We start from the raw sequence: 25,244 nt of genomic DNA on the forward strand, positions 1-25,244 counted from the left end.
AATTCCTTCAATGGAGTTTGCATCTTCTTCTTTATCATCATCATCTTCATCCTTCTTAAAATCAGAACCCCATTTCATACACGATGTGTTCATCAACTTTGGTGGAGAAGACATCGGTAGAAGGTTTGTTTCTCATCTCCACTCTGTCCTTTTACAAAATCAAGTAAAAACTTTTATTAGCCAGGAGAATCTGCATGAGGGAATGAAGAAGGAAGAGCACATGAGAGCAATACGACGCACTAAGATTACAATAATCGTTTTCTCCAAATCATACACCGAATCTGCTTGCTCTATTCTTGAGCTTGAAAAAATCATTGAATGCCACGAAACATTTGGTCAAATAGTTCTGCCCGTATTTTACGAGATTGACCCATTGGATGTACGTCATCAGAAGGAAGATTTTGGAAAAGCGTTGGAAGAAACTGCACACAGAAGCTATTTAGGAGAACAACTGCAACATGCGCGGTCCAGGTGGAGCAGTGCACTCAATAGAGTTGCAGGTATGACTGGTTGGGATGTCAGAAATTTCAGGTAAGCGAATGAATTCTTCCTACTTTCTTTGGTTTGGGAGTGAATGAAGCATATGTTAAGGTTGTGTTTTAATTTTGGTAACACATTAATTATGACTCATCTTGAAAGCATGATGCTGAACTTGTAAAGCAAATTGTTAGCCGCGTTAAGACATTAGACTTGCTTATTACCGAATATCCTGTTAGATTAGAGTCTCGCGTGGAAGACGTGATTAAATGTATTGAAAATCAATCCACCAAAGTGTGTATGATAGGAATATAGCGAATGGGAGGATAAGGTAAAACAAACATAGCTAAAGCCATCTACAATCGAATTATTGTGAATTCATTGGTGAGAGTTTTATTGAGAATATTAGAGATTGGGATCGACAATATAAAAAAAATGGTATTGTGCAACAAATGGTCCTCTATGATGGTTGGAATTTCCTCCTTAATTGTGGTTCACATGTCATAATGCAGAAAAAAAAAACGATGATCATTCCAAGGTCTTGGAATTAATCTTTGATCTTGAAACATGCACGTTCATCTTTGAAGAATGTATTTGGGTTTTCTAGAAACTCATTGGAATTGTGGAAATTTATTAACCTCCTTTATAAAGGATTAGGAGGAGAAAAAGGTGACGTGTTTTCACTTTGAATAAAACTGTATCTTATTGAATAAAAAAATAAAACAGAGTATAACCCTTTATTTATAAGAGTTATAGTCTCTTACAGTTTGCACAGCAGAAACAAAAAAAGTAGACAGCTGTTAAAAATGAAACAGCTTTACAAACTTTTTGGCTTAACACCGTACACCTACAAAATCTAATACTTTATAAACCATTCTTTGATAAGCTACATTTTTATCTTATAAATAGGAGAATTTGTGAAGGCTTCATCATGCATTTCCAAGTAAAGAAATCATAAGAGAATTACAGAGTTCTTTGTATTCCACTTTGAGAGAAAGAAAGAATTCCATAGAGAGTTTATTTATACCATCCGAGAGGGTGAGATTCATAAAGAGATCCTCAAAGATTGAGAAAAACACTTTGTAATCCTAGTTTTATAGTGGAGATATTTTTTACTGGAATCTCGCGATTTTTTCTCAAGAGGGTTTTCCAAATAAAAACATTAGGTGTTATCTTCTTCTCTACTTTATTTTTCGCTTTCGCATAGTGTCCATTTTGCGTTCACAGAGGAGGGAATAGGTACCGCTGTTTCCCAACAATGATATACTAAGATCTGAGTTTAAGGTATATAGGGTTGGGATGGGAAGAACTTTGATCTAGAATGAACTTTCTGAGAGAAAGTTGTTCATTGTGCTTGGTTATTTATCTACCCCAGTAAATGACAAAAAACAATTTTGGTAACACTTTTAGTATTTTAAGGTTGTGAAAGGAATAGTTGATTGGATAGAAAAAAATATGGAGATAGTAGAATGTGAAAATAGTAGTTAAAAGAAGTGTATTTTGTAGGTGTGTGTTGTGTTAGATGTTGTCTTCAAGTTGAGTACATGTTTTTATAGATCCCTAAATTATTCTAAAAAATGCTAGCTCCAACTTATGTAGCATGTTCTAAATTTTTAACTATGTATAATGTTTTTGATTTTTTTTCTTTCTATTTTAAACTTTTCTATAATATTCTATAATTTGTATTATATTTTCTAAGAATTTTCTTTATTCTTTCAAATTTGCATTTTACACTTTATTAGTTTCTCTTGAAGGCATGACGCTGAACTTGTGAAGCAAATCGTTAGCCGCGTTCAGATGTTACTTGATTATAAAGAATTATTTATTACTCAATATACTGTTGGATTAGAGTCCCATGTCGAAGACGTGATTGGATGCATTGAAAATAATTCCACCAAACTGTGTATGATTGGGATATGGGGAATGGGAGGATCGGGTAAAACTACCTTGGCCAAAGTGATTTACAATCGAATTTATCGTGAATTCATTGGTAAGAGTTTTATTGAGAATATTAGTGAAGTTTACGATCCAGAAAATGAAAGGTATGTTGATTTGCAAGAAAATCTTCTTTCTGATGTTCTAAAATCCAAGTACGAGGTGGAAAGCGTTAGGATGGGAAGAACTATGATCGAGAATGTGTTTTCTCGAAAAAAATTGCTCATTGTGCTTGATGATGTAACTGCGTTTGGCCAATTAGAAAACCTATGCGGGAGTCGTGAATGGTTCGGTCAAGGAACTGTGATAATCATTACAACTAGAAATTATGAACTGTTGGACCGACTCAAAGTTAATTATGTTCATCTCATCGGGCTTATGAACGAAAAGGATTCCCTTGAGCTTTTCCGTTGTCATGCCTTTAGAGAAGGAAAACCAAGAAAATACTTCAATGAACTTGCAAGAAACGTAGCTGATTATTCTCGAGGACATCCACTAGCTCTTAATGTCCTTGGGTCATTTTTATGTGATAGGACAATGAAGGAGTGGAAAAGTGTATTGTCGAAACTAAAAAGAACTGCTAGGTCTATGGATAATCATGTTCTAGATGTATTAAAAATAAGTTTTGAAGGTTTACGTGATACAGAAAAGGATATATTTCTTGATGTATGTTGTTTCTTTATTGGTAAAGAAAGAAGTTATGTCACAGATATATTAAATGGTTGTGGATTAGATGCTGATATTGGAATAACAATTCTCATAGATTGTGGCCTCATAAAAATTGGAAAGAACAACACACTTGAAATGCGTCCCTTATTTCGAGATATGGGAAGAGAAATTATTCAGGAAAGATGTTCAGAGGAACCGGGGAAAATGAGTCGATTATGGTTTCAGGATGATGTAAAGGACGTACTGAAAAAGAATACTGTAAGGACTTTCCTTATATAATTTTGAAACCACTTTTGAAATTCTTTTTTAGTGTAATGCGTGTGTTGTTAACTTGTTAGACTCAACATTAACTATCAATAATCAACAATTATTTATGGATTTCTCAATTGTTTATCTTTGTTATATTCTACACAGGGGACTGAAGCTATCCAGGGATTGTCTCTAAAACTGCATTCAACAAGCAGAGATTTCTTCAAAGCTAATGCTTTCAAGGAAATGAAGAGATTAAGACTTCTACAACTATATCATGTACAACTTGTCGGAGATTATGGGTGTCTATCTAAAGAACTGAGGTGGATTTGCTGGAAAGGGTTTTCTTCTAAATACATCCCAAACAACTTTCATATGAAAAATGTAATTTCAATTGATTTAAGGCATAGTCATCTTCAACTCGTCTGGAAACAACCACTCTGGAAAAAACCCCAGGTATTCTTTACGCCCTTTTCTTTTAAAACTCCTAGTTTAATTAAGATATAGATAGTATTATTGGTTCCACTTCTAACTATTGCATTTTTTTATCTTACCTAATCTTTTGTCTAAAAACTATGCTTTCAGGTTTTAGAGCGGTTAAAATTCCTTAATCTTAGTCACTCCAGATACCTGATAGAAACACCTGACTTTTCAGTACTACCAAGTCTTGAACAACTCATTCTAAAAGATTGCCCAAGTTTACTTAAGGTACACCAATCCATTGGTGATCTCTCCAATATACTATTGATAAATTTGAAGAATTGCACAAGTCTAAGCTATCTCCCAAGAGAGATATATAAGTTGACATCTCTAAAAACTCTCATCCTATCTGGTTGTTCGAAGCTTGACCCAATAGATATAACACAGGTGAAATCCTTGGTAACTATAATTGCTTAGAACACAACTGTGAAACAAGAGCCAATTGATGAATTGTAAGCTAAAAGAATATCATATATAAATCCCAACGTGAATTTGATGGATTGTTGGTAAATATTTGTTGGTAGACAGACTATGTTAAGACCTACACAAATAATTGGACTTTTCAATTCAATGTGGTTATTTTCATTAAACTTTGCAACATTTAAATAGGTGTAAATAAGGTCTTGGACCAAGTACAAATAATAAAAAACAGTAAGATAAAATGTCAACAGACTCAATCAAATATACTTAATCTATACCTGTCTCATATCAACAAAATAATATTGCACTTAAATCAATTGAAAATCAAAACTACTCATTCCTATTTTATCTCTATCAAAATCAAGTTAAATATTATTAGACTCAAACTAATAAAATAAGATTTAAACAAAATTATTAATAAACCTCTAAATTTTAAGTTTATTTAAACTTGAATTTTTTCATCTTTTACTCAGTTTTGCATGTGTATCATTCCACATCGGGCTTGCTTCTTTCAATCAGATTTGAGTTCCTCTTTTTCCTTATAGCCTTCTTGTCTTTTACCTTCATTGACCTTTTTAATGCTTTGACGAACTTTGTTATGTCCAACTTCCCAATAATCTTGACCAACTCAGTTTTGACCTTAGTCGATTTCTCAACAATCTTAGCCGACCTCTCAACAACATTGGCAGACTTCATCTCCTCTGAAATTTTACTCATCATATTTTTTGCTATCTCAATATCCAAGCTTCTCATACCCTGATTCTTCTCAACATCTTCATCTTCTTCTTTCCCATTTTCACCTGGTTTAAAAACACTAAATACTTCCTCCTCTTTATCAATCTTCGCCTTCTTCAAACCCTCAAGGCTTAGCTATTTGTTTATTCATAATCTCATTAGTTTAATCCAGAAGCCTCCCTATCCGCTGAATCTCTTCATTTTTTTGTTTGAGTTTCTTCTCAGGTTTTCCTTTTACACATTTGTTACGTCATTTACCAAGATCACTTCATCCATTGTTGGGACCGAGCTCTCCATGTCCACACTCTTTGCATCTAAGCTCTTTGCCATCAACAGGATCCCCATCTCTTTTTCATCTTCTTCTGTAAGAAGGTTTCTTTCATTTTTCTTCTCAACGACAAAATTTAGCAATGTGATCGAGCTTACCACAGTTATAGCACTTCCTCGACCTACACTTGTTTGCATAGTGGTCGTACTTGCCACACTTAAAACACTCTAGTCCTGACCGATCTCCTTGGCCTTTCCCTTGTCCTCAATCATGCCAATTCTGCTGACCGGTTTGTTCTTCACTATCATCCTTAAAACTACCTCGGCCACACGACATCATCCTTGGCTTCCTCGTCATCTACCTCCAGGACCTCGACTTTGAGTAATCCGAGTTTCTTTTGAGTCAAACTATGCTTGTAGTGCTTAATTGTCGGGTTCCCTCTTTTCTTCTTCTTCCTCAATTCGTGGCCCTTTAATGACCCAACTAACTCCTCCACAATAAGAGTTGACAAATCATTTGTATCTTCAATAATGACCACGATACTTTCAAAATCATCGGTCAAATTTCTCAAGATCTTTTCCACACCCTAGTTAGGAGACACCTCTTCTCCGTTCATTCCGGGTTGATTGGTCATCTTATGCACTTGAGTTATAAACTCGCCAACTCTCTCATTTCATCCATCTTCATATGTTCAAACCCTCTTCTAAGAGCTTGTAATCATACCTGCTTCACACGGATATCTCCTCTGTATGCCACCTCTAGAATTTCCTTGACCTCTTTTGCTAACTTTGCATTAGCTATTTTCTCAAACCCCGATTCATCCACTTCAATATACATAAAGTACAAAGCCAATCTGTCTTTCACCTGTGTCTTTTTTAGTGCAGTTCACTGTCTGATGCTCACCATCCACAGGTTCATTATACTCGTCCTCAACTATGTACCATACATCTTGGGACCCAAGAACCTTCATGTACAAACACTAATTCATAATTGATCTTTTATGACAATTGTGGCACACTCATTTCCTTGACTATCTTTGTCATCTCTTCCATAAAAAAATTCAAGTACTCACTTTTTCCCTCATGTGTTTGACTCTCCTGTAAACTATCTATCCTTATTTTATCTCTATTAAAATCAAACTAAATATTAATAGACCCAAACTAATACAATTTTAAGTTTATTCCAACATACTACACTTAGCATTTATTTGCTGTTTGTCTAAACTTTAGGAGAATAATAACAATCAATTTGGAATCTCAATTTGTTTTTTTAATGCAGGTATTATAAATAATTGGCGGTTCGTATATATTGAAAATAATAACATTTACTTTACTTTCAACTCGTATATTCTTTCTCTTTCAGAATTTTATTTCCTCTGTTTTGTTTTGCTACCTAACATTATTCTGTAAAACAACAATTGGTATCATAAGAACGTTATTCAAATTTGGATTAACGAATATAAAAATTATATTATTATGGAACCATTTTATTGCATGTACATTACTTTATTATTACTTTGTGACTCAAACAACATGTAGTTGAAAGAGTCAGTTAAATAAAAATATATTCCTATCCTATTTCTTAAACTGATTTTATGCATTATTAATTAATTAGTTTAACAGATATTTCTCATGGTTACAAATCCTATAGCATAAATATTTACTATTTATGTTCAATAAAAGATATTAGTTTTTCTTTTATTCTTTTGTCTCTTATAAGTTAAAACTCAACAATTGGTTTCAGAGCAAAAAGAATTTTATAGAATCTGTGATATAACCCATAAACACCTACAACCACAAAATTGTTAGGACAATCGTACCGATTTTGCCAGCGGAATATAATCTCAGTCACTCCAGGTACTTGATATGAACCCCTGACTTTTCTAGACTACCAAGTCTTGAGCAGCTCATTCTCAAAGATTGTCCAAGTTTATTAAAGATACACAAATCCATTGGCGATCTCTGTAATATTTTATTGATAAATTTGAAGGATTGTACAAGCCTAAGCAATCTCCCCAATGTGATATATAAGTTGAAATCTGTGAAAACATTCATCCTTTCTGGTTGCTCAAAGAATGACAAATTAGAAGAAGATATAGCATAGATGGAATCCTTGACAACTTTAATTACTGATAATACTGCTGTGAAACAGGTCCCCGTTTCTATAATAAGGTCGAAAAGTATTGGATATATATCCTTAGGCAGATTTGAAGGACTGGCACGAAATGTTTTTCCTTCTATAATTCAGTCTTGGATGTCACCAAAAATGAATCCCCTGTTATTTATTCGCCCGTTTTCTGGCACATCATGTTCTCTGGTTTCCATGAATACACAGGATAATACTTTGGGTGAACTTGCACCCATGCTTAGAAGCCTTCCAAATCTTCGAAGTGTTTTGCTGCGACATGAGACAGAGTCTCAACTATCTAAACATGTAGAAACCTTTCTTGAACATGTTGTAAATGTTGAAGAATTAGGAATTTCAAGGCATAACTTGAGGTCATCTTTGATTGGAGTTGGAAGTTACAAAGCATTCTTTGATATTCTAAATGATAGAATATCTAAGGTTAATTCCTTCTCTAGATTTTACCTTTCTCTACCATACCGTCAATTTTAGCTACTAATTAAGACAGCTTGAACTAATCCTTATGATGCGTCTAAAAGAAAATTCGATGAGTATTTGTTAGATTCTCATTGAACGTAAGAGAAAGTTGAAAGATCTCGAGACATAAACAGAAATGCATTATAGATTCATATTGATCTACTGTTAATATATATATATATATATATATATATATATATATATATATCAACCAAATTTGTTTGAATTAGTTATCATTGCTGAGTTTCAATTTATGCAATAAGTGATAAGGGATGCGATCTCCAGTTTTCTGTGTATATAAAAATATTTGTTAAAAGACGAGTTTCATATATGAATATTATTCAACATTTCAAAAACTTAGTCATGACTTTGGGATGAAAAAACGGGAGTTATGAGAAAAGAGATCAAATTTAGGTTCTTATAACTCAGAACAAAAACTAAACCTTGATGAATTTTTCAGCATTCATGTATATCTGCCATTGCATTATTAATATACATCCTTCTACAGGATATGTGTCCCTGTAGATCAGCATCATAATAAGGTCCTCTACATTTCACACTAATTCCCATTAATGGTCTTTAATGCCATTACAAAAATTTTAATGTAGAAAAGTAATTATCTCTCACTAATGTAATCTTAAATCCTCATTATATGCATCATTATTTTACACATAAAAGCATGAATTATTCACATTCTCTTTTAGTTTTTAATCTTCCCATATGGCAATTAACCGCCTAATTAAAAGTATAATTTGCCTCCCCCAAAAAGTTGTACAATTCACTTCTGTTTTATTAGAAATGCTGATTTTGTAATTTTGTAATGGTAAAAGAATTATTGTAGGGGTTAGGAGTCCATTGCATAATGACTAAGATTGTTTTCTCATGTTACAGGGATTGGTAACCAATGAAGATTGACAATTATCCTTATTGGTTGGCCCATACAAGTGAGGGATAATCAGTGTTTTTCACTGTGCCGGAGGACTGTGGCATGAAGGGGATGATTTTGTGTATTGTTTATTTATCAAAGCCTGAAATCAAGCCCACCGAATGTCTTACTGGTGTCTTAGATGCTAATTACACAAAGCGCACCTTACAGATACACAGGCAAGAAACAGTGATTTCCTTTAATGATGAAGATTGGCAGGAGATAATATCACATTTGGCAGGTGGAGACATGGTAGAGATTTTTGTGGCTTTTGGTCATGACTTGGTAGTCAAGAAAACGATTGTCTATCTGATTTATACTGAAATGTAATGGATGGAGTTTTTATTACGTATGAAAAAGCAAACACTGTTATATTAAGTATGACTCAACTATTAAGTATGACTCAACTATACACACGCATAATCCTCCCTTACCGCACGTAGTCCTTTAATGTCATATTTTCCTTCTTCTGCCTCATGCTTTTTCTTTGATACTCATCTTGTGGATTGCTCTCCATGTGTTCCCTTACTCTAACAAACTTTTTGTTTTTCTCCAGCTCATTTGGCGTGCACACGAAAATACTCCCTCCATTGAAATCCACCTTGTCCTTAAGGTGAAAATTTGGAAAAGTCTCCTTTATCTCTGTAGCATCTTCCCAAGTGGCTACTGACACATCCAAATTAGTCCATTGTACCAATACTTGTTGAAGTAAGTTTCCCTTTCACATAATGGTACGATGATCCAAAATCTTTAAAGGTTGAACCGAAGGGCCCACTTCAGTAGTTGTCAACGGTAAAGGGATGAATCCTAGCAATATTCGGCAATTTCAATTTATAAGCCACTTTTCCAATTTTGCCCAAAACCTCAAAAGGTCCAAAATAGTGCATGCTCAACTTTTGTGTTTTCCTTAAAGCAATTGAGTGTTGTCTATAAGGTTGTAGTTTGACCAACACCAAATCTTCAACTTCTAATTGTATGTCCCTTCTTGTTTTGTTAGCTTGTGTTTTCATATATTGTTGTGCTTTCATCAAATTCAATTTCAATTGTTGCAAAGTTGCATCACGTTCACGGAGCAGTGCTTGAATTGAAACCAGATCTGTAGAATTGATTTCATAAGGCATGACAGCAGGTGCATCCTTGCCATACAAAGCTTTAAATGGAGACATTCCAATGCTTTAATGAAGAGATGAATTATACCAATATTGAGCCCATGGCAATATGGCAAACCACCCTTTTGGGTTATCAAACACAAAACAATGTAGATACATCTCCAAAGTCTTGTTTAGGGCCTCTGTTTGTCCATCAGATTGTTCATGATATGAAGAGCTCATGGCAAGTGTTGTTCCTTGAGCTTTGAACAAGTGTTGCCAAAAAAAACTAATAAAAGCTCTGTCACGATCAGAAACAATGGGTCGGGGAACACCATACAACTTTACAATATTATGTCTGTTAGATTCCAATTCATCACAAAAATATAGTTGAAACTTGAAAGACTTGTAATACTTGAACGGAACACAACAAAACTAAGAACAACTTGATTAAGTTTGATTTTTTTATTACATTTTAATTTGATCAAAAAGCCTATTTTGTTTTTCATATCAAGATTAGAACTAACATAATGATTAGAACATTAAATATCCATCTCGTTCGTATTTTGGATTACCATATAACCATCAAAGGTTACTGAGTGACTAATTCTAAGAATAGATTAAAGTTTGATTAATATATATATATATATATATATATATATATATATATATATATATATATATATATATATATAATTTAAATTAAAAAACTTACTAATCTTTTATTAAAGTAATTTTATAAATGATTATTTCTTTAATTTAATTTTTTCAATACTTAAATAGCTATTTCTTTCCGATATATAATTTAAAAATTGTTTAATTTACTTTGAAAAATAAAATGGTGTCTTACTATAAGTTTTAGGAAGGTTTAATACCTATTTTGGCCCTTCGGGAGGGTTTGTTCAAAGTGATTTCTTTTTTTTTTTTCTTCAAAAGTTCATTTAAGTCCCACCTTTTATAAAAACTGTTTAAAGTGATATTTTTGTTAACGCACGGCAGAGCTGTTAGGTCTTAAAAGTGGACCAAAATAGGTATTAAACCTTTTAGAAAATAAAAGTTGAAATCGTGTCTTACTCTATTAGCAAAACCACCCAAAGGATTTTTTTCACAACTCTCTATCCTACAATTCATAGAACAAAAATGTATCCCACCATCTGTTTGAGACAGATAAATGATAGAGAAATATAGGCATGATTGGTGATACATATTTTTTGGTATGCAGTTTTCTGAAAATGTTTTTAATTTTCATTTTGTCTTTCTTTTTATTGTTGAAGGGATGAAGCTGAACAAGTGAAGAAAATCGTCCAGGGAGTTTTGGCAGCGCTAGACAACACATCATTATCTATTACCCAATTTCCAGTTGGCTTAGAATCTCGTGTGAAAGAAGTGATTATGTTTATTATAAATCAATCAAGCAAAGCTTGCAAAATAGGGATATGGGGGATGGGAGGATCAGGTAAGACAACCACTGCGAAATCCATCTACAATCAAATTCGTCGTACATATGACTATAGAAGTTTCATCGAAAACATTAGACAAGTTTGTGAACAGGACAGTAAAGGGTATATTCATTTTCAAGAACAGCTTCTTTTAGATGTCCTAAAATCAGAAGTTAAGGTACATAGTACAGCAGCAGGGACCACTTTGATTGAGGAAAGACTTCGTGGAAAAAGCACACTCGTTGTACTTGATGATGTGACTAAGTTGGAGCAAGTGCATGCCCTGTGTGGAAATCGTAAATGGATAGGCTCAGGAAGTGTGTTTATTGTTACATCTAGAGACAAACGATTACTTCATTTACTAGAAGTTGATTACATTTATAAAGTGGAGGAAATGAATGAAAGTGAGTCTCTTGAGCTTTTTAGTTGGCATGCTTTTAGGGAAGTAACTCCGACACATGATTTCATTGAACTCTCAAGAAATGTAGTTTCTTATTGCGGAGGACTACCTCTAGCCCTTGAAGTTCTTGGTTCTTACTTGCACAAGAGAACCAAACAGGAGTGGAGAAGTGTGTTATCAAAGCTAAGAATAATTCCCAATGATCAAGTTCAGAAGAAATTGAGAATAAGCTTTGATGGTTTAGAGGATCAGATGGAAAGGGATATATTTCTTGATATTTGTTGTTTCTTTATTGGAAAAGAGAGAGGCTATGTTACGGAGATACTGAATGCCTGTGGACTGCATGCTGATATTGGAATAACAGTTCTTATAGAGCGTAGTCTGGTGAAAGTTGAAGAGAATAATAAACTTGGAATGCATGATTTGGTACGAGACATGGGAAGAGAGATTATTCGTCACAGTTCACCAAAGGATCCTGGGAAGCGCAGCCGATTGTGGTTTCATGAGGATGTACTAGATGTACTGACAAATAATACTGTAAGAACTTTCTCTACTTACACTTTTGAAACTTTGCTTGAGATAACTTTCCTTTCGTTTTGTAAGAAGGTTTTACTTTGACTATATATCATTTCCCTGTGAACAAACAAAAGTGGTTTGTTTTTTCTGCCTTTTTCATCTCAGGGGACAGAAGCCATTGAGGGATTGGCATTCAAATCGCATGGAACTGGTAGAGATTCCTTTGAAGCAAATGCTTTTAAGGAAATGAAAAGATTGAAACTGTTGAAACTTCATTCTGTACAACTCACTGGATCTTTTGGGCATCTTTCTAAGCAGTTGAGATGGATCTGTTGGCAAGGATTTCCTCTGAAATACATACCTGTAAACTTTCATCTAGGAAGTGTAGTTGCGATAAACTTAAAACACAGTCATCTTAAACTAGTCTGGAAGGAAAGTCAGGTATATATATTAGATGCCAATAATTATTATTTATTGCCACAAGTTCAATCAAACAGTTCATTTTCCATTTTCCTCTGACTTCTGTATGAAAATGTTTGTCTTGTGTAGTTGTTGGAGTGGCTAAAAATCCTCAATCTTAGTCATTCCAAAAACTTGACCATCACCCCAGACTTTTCTAAACTGCCTAATCTTGAGAAACTCATTCTCAAAGATTGTCCACGTTTGTACAAACTGCACCAGTCCATTGGAGATCTCTGCAAGCTTCTTCTGCTAAATTTGAAGGACTGTACAAGTCTTAGCAATCTGCCAAGGAGGACCTATAAGTTGAAATCTGTGAAAACTCTAATCCTTTCTGGTTGTTTGAAGATGGACAAATTGGATGAAGACATAGTGCAGATGGAATCCTTGACTACTTTAGTCGCGGAAAATATTGCTGTGAAACAAATTCCCTTTTCCATAGTAAGATCAAAAAGCATTGGATATATATCACTGTGTGGACATAAAGGATTGTCACGTAATGTTTTTCCATCTATCATTTGGTCTTGGATGTCACCAAAAATAAATCCTCTATCCGGTATTTACCCATGTTGGAGCATGTCATCGTCTCTAACCTCCATAGATGTGCAGAGTAACAATTTGGGTGATCTAGCATCAACGCTTACAAGTCTTTCAAAACTTCGTAGTGTTTTATTGCATTGTGACACGGAGTTTCAGCTATCTAAAGAATTAAGAAGAATTCTGGATGATGTATATGACGTAAGTTCAATTAAATTAGAAATAAGGTCAAATGAATCGCAGATAACAAACCAGTCGTTGAGGCCATATTTGATTGGAATAGGACGCTACCATGAAGTTTTCAATACTCTCAACAAGAGCATATCAGAGGTTCTTTCTGTCAATTCTTTTTATATATTATCCATCCTTTTACAATTGATCAAGAGACATGGAATAATCTTGGTAAAAGTATCTATAGGAGATCCAATGTGTGCTTCTAGAGTTATTCCTCTTTTATAATCTCAGAGCTTCCAAAGGTTAACTTGTTTCAATAAATTGAAAGATCTGCATGCCAAACAAGCCTAAAAAACACTCATTTGTGAGATGAGTTTTCCTCCTTTCTTACTCCTGCACCTAAAAACTAAAGCTCTCTTATTTCTTTTTTCTGTTTTTTATTCCCTTCTTTCACTGTCTTTGGTTTTGTAACACTAGCCAATGAAGAGCTTTTTAGCCTTACCTATAAAAGTCCACTTTGTATTACTTTGCAGATGTTTCATATATAAAGTCCATTTTTGGATTATTAGTTGATTATTCCTTATATAATGTCCCAATAAAATGAACTGAGTGAAAGGAAAAACAGATTAGTCTTGGAGATTAGTACATGCATGTTGATTTCCTTTTACATTGAATGAATACTACATGAAGTGTTTTTTCCTCCACATGCAATATTGTACCAGATTTGTTAGGTAATGAGTTTGCTTTTTTGTATATGGTACAGGGATTCACTACCAATGATTGTGATGTTTTTCTTCCGGGTGACAACTATCCACTTTGGTTGACTCATACAGGTGAAGGACATTCCGTTCTTTTCAGAGTCCCCGAGGATCGTAATTGTCTCATGACTGGAATGTTTTTGTGTGTTGTTTATTCATCACCCCTTGAAAGAGTTGCAAAGGAATGCCTTCTTAGTGTCTTGATAGTTAATTACACAAAGTGCACCATTCAAATATACAAACGAGACACAGTAATTTCTTTCAATGAAGAAGATTGGAAAGACATAATATCACAGCTAGGATTTGGTGACCATGTGGAGATTGTCGTAACTTTTGGGCATGAATTGATTGTCATGAAGATGGCTATCTATCTATTATATACTGAATCAACTGACATGCCAATAAATCCTTCTTTGGAACCAAAGGAAAATGCCCTCCTTATATTCCTAAAGAGAATTGTAATGTGTGACTTTTGGTAAGCCATATCTATTTCAGGAATAAATCAGTATTCCTTATGGTATTGAATTAAATCCTAGTTTACTTAATTGATAAGCCTCAACATCCTAATCTCGCTAGTAGAAATTAAAATCTTTCCTGCAACTTTTCTACAGGCCAAACATCTCTAACTTCTGACAAATTTAATGATAAGGTTTATTAATGAAGTGAGTACTCGGAAGACCTTGGTTTTTTAATGGGCATGACAGAGTTTCAATTTTGGCCTCCAAAGTTTCAGTTCTTCCTTTGATATAAAGGTGAAATAAGAAACTAGAGACTCAATTTTGCATTTAAGATATGGGTTCCTGACAGAAGGATATTTCATTCAAGCGTAAAGTGAAATGAAATAAAAAATAAAAATTAAGCCATTAATGAAATTATCCCAAAATGTAAAAGCTATTTTTTAAACTGACTAACACAAACAAAATGAAATATCAAGAAATAAACTCACTTCCATTTCTAATGCTTTAGCAGAATCAGACTGTCACTTCTTTTTCTAACACTTCAACAGAATCAGTTTAGGAACATTTCAAAAGGATATGAACTCTTTTGACAATATTTTAGGAACATTTCAAACATGAGTTTTGAAATTCGTTTAATAAAGTTGGATGAGTTTTAAAACAGTACAAGAAATTTTCATTAAAAAAAAACGCTAAATAACACCGACAAAAAATTATTAATTATTATAATGATCAATTTAGATATCAATTTATAAAAAATGTTATTGATAATTAAAATAGTTTATTTAAGTTTGTCCTTTTCTAAATCATTTTAATAGTTTTGATAGAATATCATAATTTCTTCCAATTTTTAAAAGTCTTAATTGAATACCATAAATTTTTTAATAGAAAAAATTTAATTGAACTGTTTTTGGAATCCGAAGTGAATACGACCCTTAAAGTGTCTTAAATTTTACGAGAAGGTGGCAGAAAATGCAGTATGCTGAGGTGGGCCAAGGAGGAAAATATAAAACATATATCGAATTTAATGTAAAAAAATATTATTTCACGTACCTAAAATTTTTAAGTTTATTTGACACTATTTTTTTATTTTTTATTTTATTTTATTTAAAAAATTATAAAAATTTATATTTTTATGACTATTTTATTTTTATAGTATGTGAATTACACTTTGACATAGAGTCATTATTGGTGGGTCGCTAAGTACTTGGAAGGCTGCATAGAAATGAGTCCGTTATCTTTTCGTCACCAACTGTTTTTCGTTCCTGAAAGAAAATTGAAGGTTACATGTATTTCAACTTCTTTTTATTAGCTTTTTCTGTTTTATGACAACCTGTAATTAATTCGTCATTTATTTTTAAATTTTTGGTACAAAATATATAGTTTTTTTATCCTAAAATTTCTTACGAGTAAGATGAGATGACAGATGACATCTTTAACATCAGTGCCTTTACCTTTTGAAAGTTGACTTCCATTCTTTAGATGGAGTTCGCTTCTTCTTCATCATCGTCATCTTCATCTTTCCTAAAATCAGAACCCCATTTCATATACGACGTGTTCATCAACTTTGGGGGAGAAGACATCGGTAGAAGGTTCCTTTCTCATCTTCATTATGCCCTTTTACAAGCTCAAGTCAAAATTTTTATTAGCGAGGAAAATGGTCAAGAGGGAACGAAGATGGAAGAACACCTGCGAGCAATAGCAGCCTCTAAGATTGCAATAATCGTTTTCTCCAAAACATATGCTGAATCTACCTGCTGTCTTCTTGAGCTTGAAGAAATCATTGAATGCCTCAAAACATTTGGCCAAATAGTTTTGCCCGTATTTTACGAGATTGATCCATTGGATGTACGTGATCAGACGAACGATTTTGGAAAAGCGTTGGGACAAACTGCAAACAAAAGTTATTCAGGAGAAGAACTGGAACATGCGTTGTCCAGGTGGAGCCGTGCACTCGCCATAGCTTCAGGTATCACTGGTTGGGATCTCAGAAATTTCAGGTAAACAAATGACTCCTTCAAACTTTCTTTGTTTCTTTCGTCTGAGACTGAATGAAGCATATTTTAAGGTTGTGATTTAATTTTGGTAACGATTATCATTCCTCTTGAAGGCATGATGCTGAATTTGTGGAAGTAATTGTTAATCGCGTTCAGACATTACTGGACTATAAAGACTTAGTTATTACCCAATTTCCTGTTGGATTAGAGTTTCACGTGGAAAAGGTGATTGAATGTATTGAGAATCATTCCACCAAAGTGTGTATGATAGGGATATGGGAAATGGTAGGATCGGGTAAAACTACCATAGCCAAAGCCATCTATAATCGAATTTATCATTTATTCATTGGCAAGAGTTTTGTTGAAAATCTTAGAAAAGTTTGGGAACCAGTAGATAGATGGCATCTTCGTTTGCAAGAGGAATTTCTTTACGATGTCCTAAAATCCAAGTTCAGATTGCAAACCACTTGGATGGGAAGAATTATGATCGAGAAGGAACTTTCTCGAAAAAAGTTGCTCATTGTGCTCGATTGGTTCGGTAAAGGAACTGCGATAATCATTACAACTAGAGATGTTCACTTGCTGAACCGACTCAAACTTAATTATGTTTATAGAATGTCTGATATGAAGGAAAATGAGTCCCTTGGTTGTCATGGCTTTAGTGAAGCAAAACCAAGAAAAGACTTGAATAAACTTGTAAGAAACATAGTTGTTTATTGTGGAGGACTACCACTAGCTCTATAAGATCCTTGGTTCCTTTTTATGTTGTAGGACAGTGGAATCGAGGGAAGGTCTATCATTGAGTAATAGTTTATAGTTGGGAAATTCAATGTTCATTTTACCTTGTTTCTTTCCACATAATCTCATTGGCTGTACTTTTATTATATTTCCTTCCTAGCTTTTATTTTTGTGAAATCCCTTTCGCCTTTTACCAATATTAATATTGTTTCAAGGTATAAACACAGTTACTCTTCGGTATTTTGTTCTTAAATGTTATGATTTGTTGCCTATTAGTTTGTGTTTGGTTCAACATAACGTGTGATTTGTTGCCTATTAGTTTTTGTTTGGTTCAACATAACGTGTGCTATCCTGATATAACACGGCCGAATACTACTACAAGGTCCACAAGGGAGCACAAGAAACCATGAGAGACTTCGTTTAAGATAGTCAAAATGAATATTTCGTTTCTGTTAACTATGGCTTTTGAAAGCCCAATATTAAACAAATAGCTTTGTAGTCAAGGGGCACACTTGGCCAAATTACAACCTTATTTAGGGTTGTTATGGTTAGGTTAAAATCATTCCATTGGTCTTCCTTTTTGTAGCAAAATTGCAAATCTATTTTTTTTTTTTTTGTCTTCATTTGATTGCTAATTTGGAAAAATTGATTCAATCAAACCCTTTCCATTAAATTGGCTAAACAGTGTTAAATAAAAAGTGACTAGGCATGTTGTCTTGGAGTTTCAAAATAATGTGGCTTAATAAAGAAGTTTGTGACGTGAAAGCACGGTTTGCATGCTTTGGTAGTGTGCAGCTTGGCTGAACAGTGGGGAGCTCAGTCTGCATAGTGTGGAGCTTGGTCTAGATGTTGCAAAACTCGGTCTGGAACCTTGGTCTGGACGTTGCACAACTCGGTCTACACACTATGCACAACTCCATTAATTAAGACAAAAGATTTACATTCAAAACTTTCAAATGAGATACATTTGGTTTTCTAGCTTTAAACAATTCATAAGGAGTTAACTTTAAAATTGGCCTAATGAGCATTTTGTTAAGAACATAACAAGCCGTACTAATTGCATCAGCCCAAAAATATTTAGGAACATTAGACTCATTCAATAAAGTTCTAGCTAACTCTTGTAATGACCTATTCTTCCTCTCAACAACCCCATTTTCTTGGGGAGTTCTAGGAGCACAAAAATTATGAGTTATATCATACTTATGACAAAACTTTTCAAAAGACTCATTTTGAAATTCACCACCATGGTCACTTCTCAAAACTTTTATTTTCAAATCTTTTTCATTTTGGACTCTTTTTGCAAATGTTTTGGAAGCTTTGAAAGCTTCCATTTTCAAAGTTAAAAAGAAAGTCTAAGTTTACCTAGAGTAATCTTCGACAATTACAAGAGCATAATAATTTCCCCCAAAGCTTTTGATTCTAGAAGGACCAAATGAGTCCATATGCAATAACTCTATGCCGGTATCAGATACAATCGGTATCGTGGATAGAGTCGCGCAGCAAAATAAGATTTATAAAGCGGAAAGGGTGTTCGGTCACAAGTTAAATTAAAATGGTTCGTTTTAAAAGTAAATTTTCATAGAGAACTTTTATCGAACAGTTGGAGTGCTAAAAGTTTAAAGAGTGTAGGGAAGAGAAAAATTACACAGATGATTTTTATACTGGTTTGAATCAAAAGATTCTACGTCCAGTTGTTAATCACTATAAAGAATGATTAATCTTTTTCACTAAAAATATAGTTGTACAAATTACAAGGTAATGAAATGAGTAAAGGATAGAAAACACCTTCCTCCGACAAACGAACTAGAAGAGTGTAGTGAGTAACTTCCTTCGACAAACGAACCGGAAGAGCTTCCTTCGACGCACGAACTGGAAGCAACCGCTCTGCCAACTTGAAGAGAACCGCTCCGACCTTTGACACACAAAGCACGAGCTTCTCTTATTCACAAGACCAGGCAATAACACTCTATCACTTTGAGAACTTTCTAAGACAAACTGTATTATCAAAATGGCATAAATTCTTTTCACTCACAGAGAGTTTCCCTTAGGCACAAAGCTCTAATACTCTAAAATGAAAATATTCTAAGAGTTGTTCAAAGACCTATTTATAAGCCCAGGGTCAGAAACTGAAAAGACATCTCCCAACTGCCAGAAATAATCCATTATCGTAAGTGATAATCGATTATTTGTGTCCGTTATGGGGGTTTTAAAAAATGTGATGATCGATTATCTTGAGGAATAATTGATTATTCCAGAGACATGGGCAATATTGAATCAGACAGAGATAATCGATTATTCTGTGCAATAATCGATTATTTACGTGATGACTAACTAAATACAAAAATTTCTAAGCGTTTTTACATCATTACAATCTATCCTATACATTTATTTCTACAAAAATGCGTTTAACAAAGATGCACTTAGAGTCTTCAATTCTTAGCTTTTAACATCACCAAAACTTCACAGTAGCTTCAAGATACCAATGCTCCTTATTAGTAACACTCTAAAGGTTTTTATGGAAGAAGACTCGAGGAAGAGGCCTATTGGAGCTGTGTGAGCATGAATCGAACCTCCTCAATCTTCCTCATAGAGAGAAACGTAGTGGAATGCATATGAAACTCAAGATTGAGAGAGAATCAGAGAAGAATGATAGGGAACCCTGAATCAAATGGTGAAAAATCTAATTGGACACAAAGGAACACTAGAAAGGTGAGGAAACCCTAATTGGACCAATTAATCGATGGATAATAAAGAACAAATGGTGGAAAGGTGTTCAATCGGTTGAAAGTTGATATCAATCAGTGGAAATGGAGACAAACATAAGAAATATGTGTTCTAGGGTTTAGGAACTCGAAAATGGAGAGGAGAACGAGATTTGGAGATGACCATAGGTGAAAACTAGAGGTAGAGGATGAGTTTGTGATGGATTATGAGACTTACACTGAAGAAGAACTCTTGAGAAAGACAAACCCTTACCCCTTTTGTGACATCTCCAATAACATTGTCTAATGATAATACTCGATTGCTGCTATGTCTTAGCCAAATCTTTAGTTTAAGGATTATTTTTCTCTTCTTTTGTTGTCTCCTATAAGTCTTCTTCTTCACCTACATCTGATTCATCTGACTCAAGTGATTTTTCCTCAAAGTCCATAATTTCATCAAAGACAACAAGCATGGATTCTTCTATTTCAAACTTTCTTCGATTAAAAACTCTATAAGGTTTACTTGTTATAGAATAACCAAAAAAATATAGCTCCACTAGATTTAGAATCAAATTTTCCAAAAAAAAATTCCATTGTTTAAAAAAAATCATGTGGATCCAAATATTTTTAAATGACAAACATTAGGCTTTCTTCCTTTATATAGTTCATAAGGAATACATTTTAAAATTGGTCCACCGAAAATTCTACTATTTTTTTTGGCACATAGGTTTATTTAGGGCTTACTTATTCTTGAATTTTGTATCTTTCTCTATGGAGATGTTTTTCTCATATAATCTTGTCAAATTTTTATTTATTTATGTTTTTACCACCGTAAATATCTTTTCATGTGTGGTCTCTTTGGTGTATTTATCATTCGTCATGAAGAAATTTTTTCATTTTTCTCAAAAGATCTTTAATTTAACTAGACTAGCCCGACAATCATCTAGGTTAGACCAGACCAGACCAACCCAATAGTGATCCAAACTACACCAAAGCAGCCCGATAATTGTCCAGACCACAACAGAGTAGCCCGACAATCACCTAGACCAACCTGACAATCATCAAAACTAGAGTAGGACAATCGACAATCATGACACTAACAGTTCGAGAGTCCTTCAAACCAACCTAGACTAGCATGGCATGGATCCAAACTAGCCCAGACTAGCGTGACAGTCATCTAGACCACAAACAACCCTCCATCCCGACAGTAGTTGGTTGTAAATTACAATCCGATTTCAATTGTTGTTATATATAGGAAACAAATACATTTATCTTAAAAATGAATGTTGTGTGTTGTATAGGTCAGATTTCTAGTTTAGTATACAAAAAGTCTTTGACTCCTGCAAATTGATTATGAAACTGCTACATGGCTGCATAGTTGTTTGGTTTCAAAAAATTTTAAACATAAAAGGAAATAGAAAAGGGAATAGCATCCCCTGGTAGTTTCTTTAACCAAAGATTTTATTGTTTTAAAATCTAAAAATGATATTTAATTAATTCAACATTAAAATACTATTTTTGTTTATATCAACCCTAAAAAAGCTCTTATATTAATATTATTGCATATCCAAAGTTGTCATTACTAGGCTATGTAAGTGCACAAATGCCATTAATATTAAAGAAGTTGTGGTTGTTTTATTTTCTTCTTATATGGTATTTAATGACTGTTAATTGGTCAAGATATTGATAAAAATAACTCACCACATAGAAGAAGTTAATTCAAGAAATTAAAGAAGAATTAGACAAAGCAAATTGGTAATTTGAATCAAAGTGTTTCGGTAAATCAGTGATTAAGAGTTTCATGAATTGGTTTTTTGAATTGTTGTTCTGATTGTGCCAAACCCAAGGTATTAGGCTCTTTACATGGTTTTAGATTCTTTACATTTAATTTTGGTTCAATTAGTATTTGGTATGTGGGACTCACCATTATGTTTAATTGCTTGCATTGAAAATTTAGCATTTGAGAAATCTGCGGGTCCACATTTTGAAGTCCAATTGAATTGAATTGAAATCGGAGGGACCGGCAAGTTTGACAATAAATCCAAAGAAAGATATAGATACTCACTTAGTTTTAAAACCGTTTGAATCAGGGGACTCACTTTACGAAGACACGCTTAGGCTTCACAAAAAGTCTAATCTGACTTCAAGAGTTTCAGTTCTTCCTACAATGATATAAAGGTGAAAATGGGAAACTATAGACTCAATTTTGCATTTAACATATGGCTTCTTGAGTTAAGGGTATAGTGAAACCAGATAAAAAAAAAAATGAAATCATTTGTTGGAAGTTTCACATCAACTAGATATAAGGCCAATTCATAGTACATAAATGAGTGCAAACCTCATTTTACAAGTTTTAATGCATACTACAATATGTTAAAGATATTTTTTAGACTATGTATTTGTTATTCTTTTAAAATTTAAAGAGCTACGTGCCTAACATAAAAAGAGAGATATAATTATAAAAGCTATCATACTTACTATTTTAATATATTTTTTGTGATTCAAAGTGGGTGTGGTTTAATTTCTTAAATGGCTAAAGTAAAAGTAAAAAGGGTTCTGCAATTGTCTTAACGCGCTTCCACGACTGTAAAAAATATCAATCTTTGGGCGACTGGTGTTGTCTGTACAGAGATCGTCTCTCACTCTGTTTCATTATTGCTTTCTCTTCCAACACTTCATTACGTCGTCAATTCCTTCCATGGAATTAGCCTCTTCAACTTTCAAACCACAGATGTGTGACGTGCTCATCAACTTCACTGGAGAAGACATCCGCAGAAAATTTATTTCTCATCTCGATTCTGCCCTCTCTGCTGTTAGGCTCACCACTTTCCTTCACGAAGAGACTGCAGTGAATGGCATGCACATCCAACAACCCATTCTCAATATGTGTCGAGCAACAATTGTTGTTTTCACCAAAACATATTCTCAATCTGCATGGTGTCTTCATGAGCTCCAACAAATCATCAAATGGCACGAAACTTATTCCCGGCATGTTCTGCCCGTATATTACGAAATTCAGCCATCTGATGTACGTCTTCAGAAGGGTGATTTTGGAAAATCCTTCAAAGCAACTGCACAACAAACATTTTCAGGAGAACAACTTGAGCATGGCATGTTGAAGTGGAGCCACGCACTCACCAAAGCTGCAAATTTCTTTGGATGGGATGAGAGCAATTACAGGTAAATCACTCGCTCACTCACTCACTCAATCAATCAACCATATTTTCAGCTTGTACTTTAATTTTGGTAATATATGACTTCTTTTATGATTGCTATTGAACTTGAAGGAGTGATGCTGAACTAGTGGACATAATTGTTAAGAGTGTTCTCATTTTACCAGTCTTGTCTGCTACTAAATTTCCAGTTCGATTACAATCCCACGTGAAAGATATGATTCAAGTAATAAAAAATAAATCCACAGAAGTTTGTATAATAGGGATATGTGGAGAGGAAGGATCTGGTAAAACCACCCTTGCCAAAGCCGTCTACCATCAAGTTCATAGTACATTCACATATAAAAGTTTTATTGAAGATATTGCACAAGTTAGTCAAACAAGAGGGCTTGTTGGTTTACAAGAACAACTTCTTTCGGATATCCTAAAAACAAAGATAAAGTTACATAGCATTCAGATGGGAATCAGTATGATTCGGGAAAGACTTTCTGGGAAGAGAATGCTCATTGTACTTGACGGAACAAATGAGTATGATCCAATAGGCCTATGGAATAGTCATGTATGGTTCGGTAAAGGAACTGTAATGATAGTTACAACAAGAGAAGAAGGCCTTCTAAGGATACCTGAAGTTGATTCGGTTTTGTTGATAGAGTTACTGAACGCGAACGAGTCTCTTGAGCTTCTTAGTTGGCATGCATTTAGAGAAGCAAAACCAAGAGAAGAATACAATGACCTTGCAAAAAGAGTAGTTGCTTGTTGTGGAGGACTACCTCTAACTCTTGAAGTCATTGGAAGTAGTTTATTTGAAAGGCCGAAAGAAGAATGGAAGAGTATACTGTTAGAATTAGAGAAAATTCCCAAGCATGATGTTCATCAGAAATTGAAAATAAGCTTCCAAGGTTTACGAAATGAAATGGAAAAAAATTTATTCCTTGATGTATGTTATTTCTTTGTTGGTAAAGGCAGAACCTATGTTACACAGATCCTAAATGGATGTGGGGTAGATGCTGATAGTGGAATAAGAAATCTCATAGAGGGTAGCCTCATACAAGTTAAAAGGAACAACAAATTAGGAATGCAACCGTTGCTACAAAAAATGGGAAAAGAAATTGTTCTTGAAATTCTAGAAAGGACACTTCAGAACAACCCTCAACTACGGTTTCGTCTGGATGAAAATTATGTAGTGTCAGATAATACTGTAAGAACATTCTTTCTCTTTGGTTTTGAAACTTCTTTTGGAAGTGTTTGCTTTCTCATGTGCAATATATTTGTTTTTCTTAGCTCTTTTCATCACAGCAGACAAAAGTCATTCAGATATTGCCTAGTAAACTCTTTTTAACCAGAACAGATTTGTTAGAACCTTGTCGAGCAAAGGTATCAGACACATCAAGAATATTTGAACTCGTTGAACATTCGAATTCTGATGAGTACCTTTCCAAGAAACTAAGATGGATCAGTTTACAAGGGTTTCCTTCAAAATACCTACCTAACGACTTTTATCTGCACGATTCAATAGCCATTGATTTAAAGCACAGTTCTCTTCGATTCGTCTGGAAACAACCCCAGGTTTTTTATCACGTTCCATTTTCTTTTAAAATATTCTTTGTTTCCACTTATAACAATTTTTTTTCTAATATTTATTGAAAACTATCTTCTTGAAGGTTTTGCCATGGCTTAAAGTTTTGAATCTTAGTCACTCCAAGTACTTGAGAAAAACTCCTGAATTTTTGATAAGTGTGAAAAATAAATATTTTTACACTTATAAATTACCTTAATCATGTAATTATTCATGTTTTTACTCAGTGAAAAGTTGTAATTTGTAGCAGAGTGTTTCGTAAATTATTGTTCAGGAAAAATTGCATAAGTGTGAANTGGACAGCCAATTCTCGCAAAGCCAGCAAAATTCNNAGAGCCANAGGAATACATTCGCACAGCGCACCCNTATTGGTTCGCTGAGCGAATCAACCAATTTGGAGGANCANAATTNAANAATTCGCTAAGCGCACCAGTATTGGTTCGCTAAGCGAATTACAGCAGAAAAGAGNAAAA

At 33.9% G+C, this 25,244-nt stretch overlaps 2 protein-coding genes across 3 annotated transcripts; both read left to right on the top strand.

The window, feature by feature from the left end:
• Positions 1-8,826, top strand: LOC106774065 (TMV resistance protein N-like). 2 transcript variants are annotated; one of them, XM_014660895.2, is made up of 5 exons: positions 1-531; positions 2,232-3,339; positions 3,496-3,786; positions 3,916-4,038; positions 8,726-8,826. In XM_014660895.2, the coding sequence occupies exons 1-5, from the start codon at positions 11-13 to the stop codon at positions 8,747-8,749; spliced, it is 2,067 nt and encodes a 688-aa protein (XP_014516381.1). In that variant the 5' UTR covers positions 1-10; the 3' UTR covers positions 8,750-8,826. The 2 variants fall into 2 exon arrangements, with proteins under 2 accessions (XP_014516381.1, XP_014516380.1); XM_014660894.1 differs by lacking the exon at positions 8,726-8,826 and having other exon boundaries at positions 3,916-4,338.
• LOC106773334 lies at positions 8,823-24,978 on the top strand. Its single transcript, XM_014660034.2, has 11 exons — positions 8,823-9,085; positions 11,122-12,223; positions 12,368-12,643; positions 12,752-13,528; positions 14,136-14,588; positions 16,068-16,585; positions 16,696-17,323; positions 22,622-23,202; positions 23,310-24,393; positions 24,477-24,761; positions 24,857-24,978. Exons 1-11 carry the CDS (start codon positions 8,823-8,825, stop codon positions 24,968-24,970), a joined length of 6,081 nt encoding a protein of 2,026 aa, XP_014515520.2. The 3' UTR covers positions 24,971-24,978.
• The last annotated feature ends 266 nt before the right edge of the window (positions 24,979-25,244 follow it).

Source organism: Vigna radiata, chromosome 9 (assembly GCF_000741045.1).
Source record: "Vigna radiata var. radiata cultivar VC1973A chromosome 9, Vradiata_ver6, whole genome shotgun sequence".
In the NCBI taxonomy this organism is placed as follows: domain Eukaryota; kingdom Viridiplantae; phylum Streptophyta; class Magnoliopsida; order Fabales; family Fabaceae; genus Vigna; species Vigna radiata.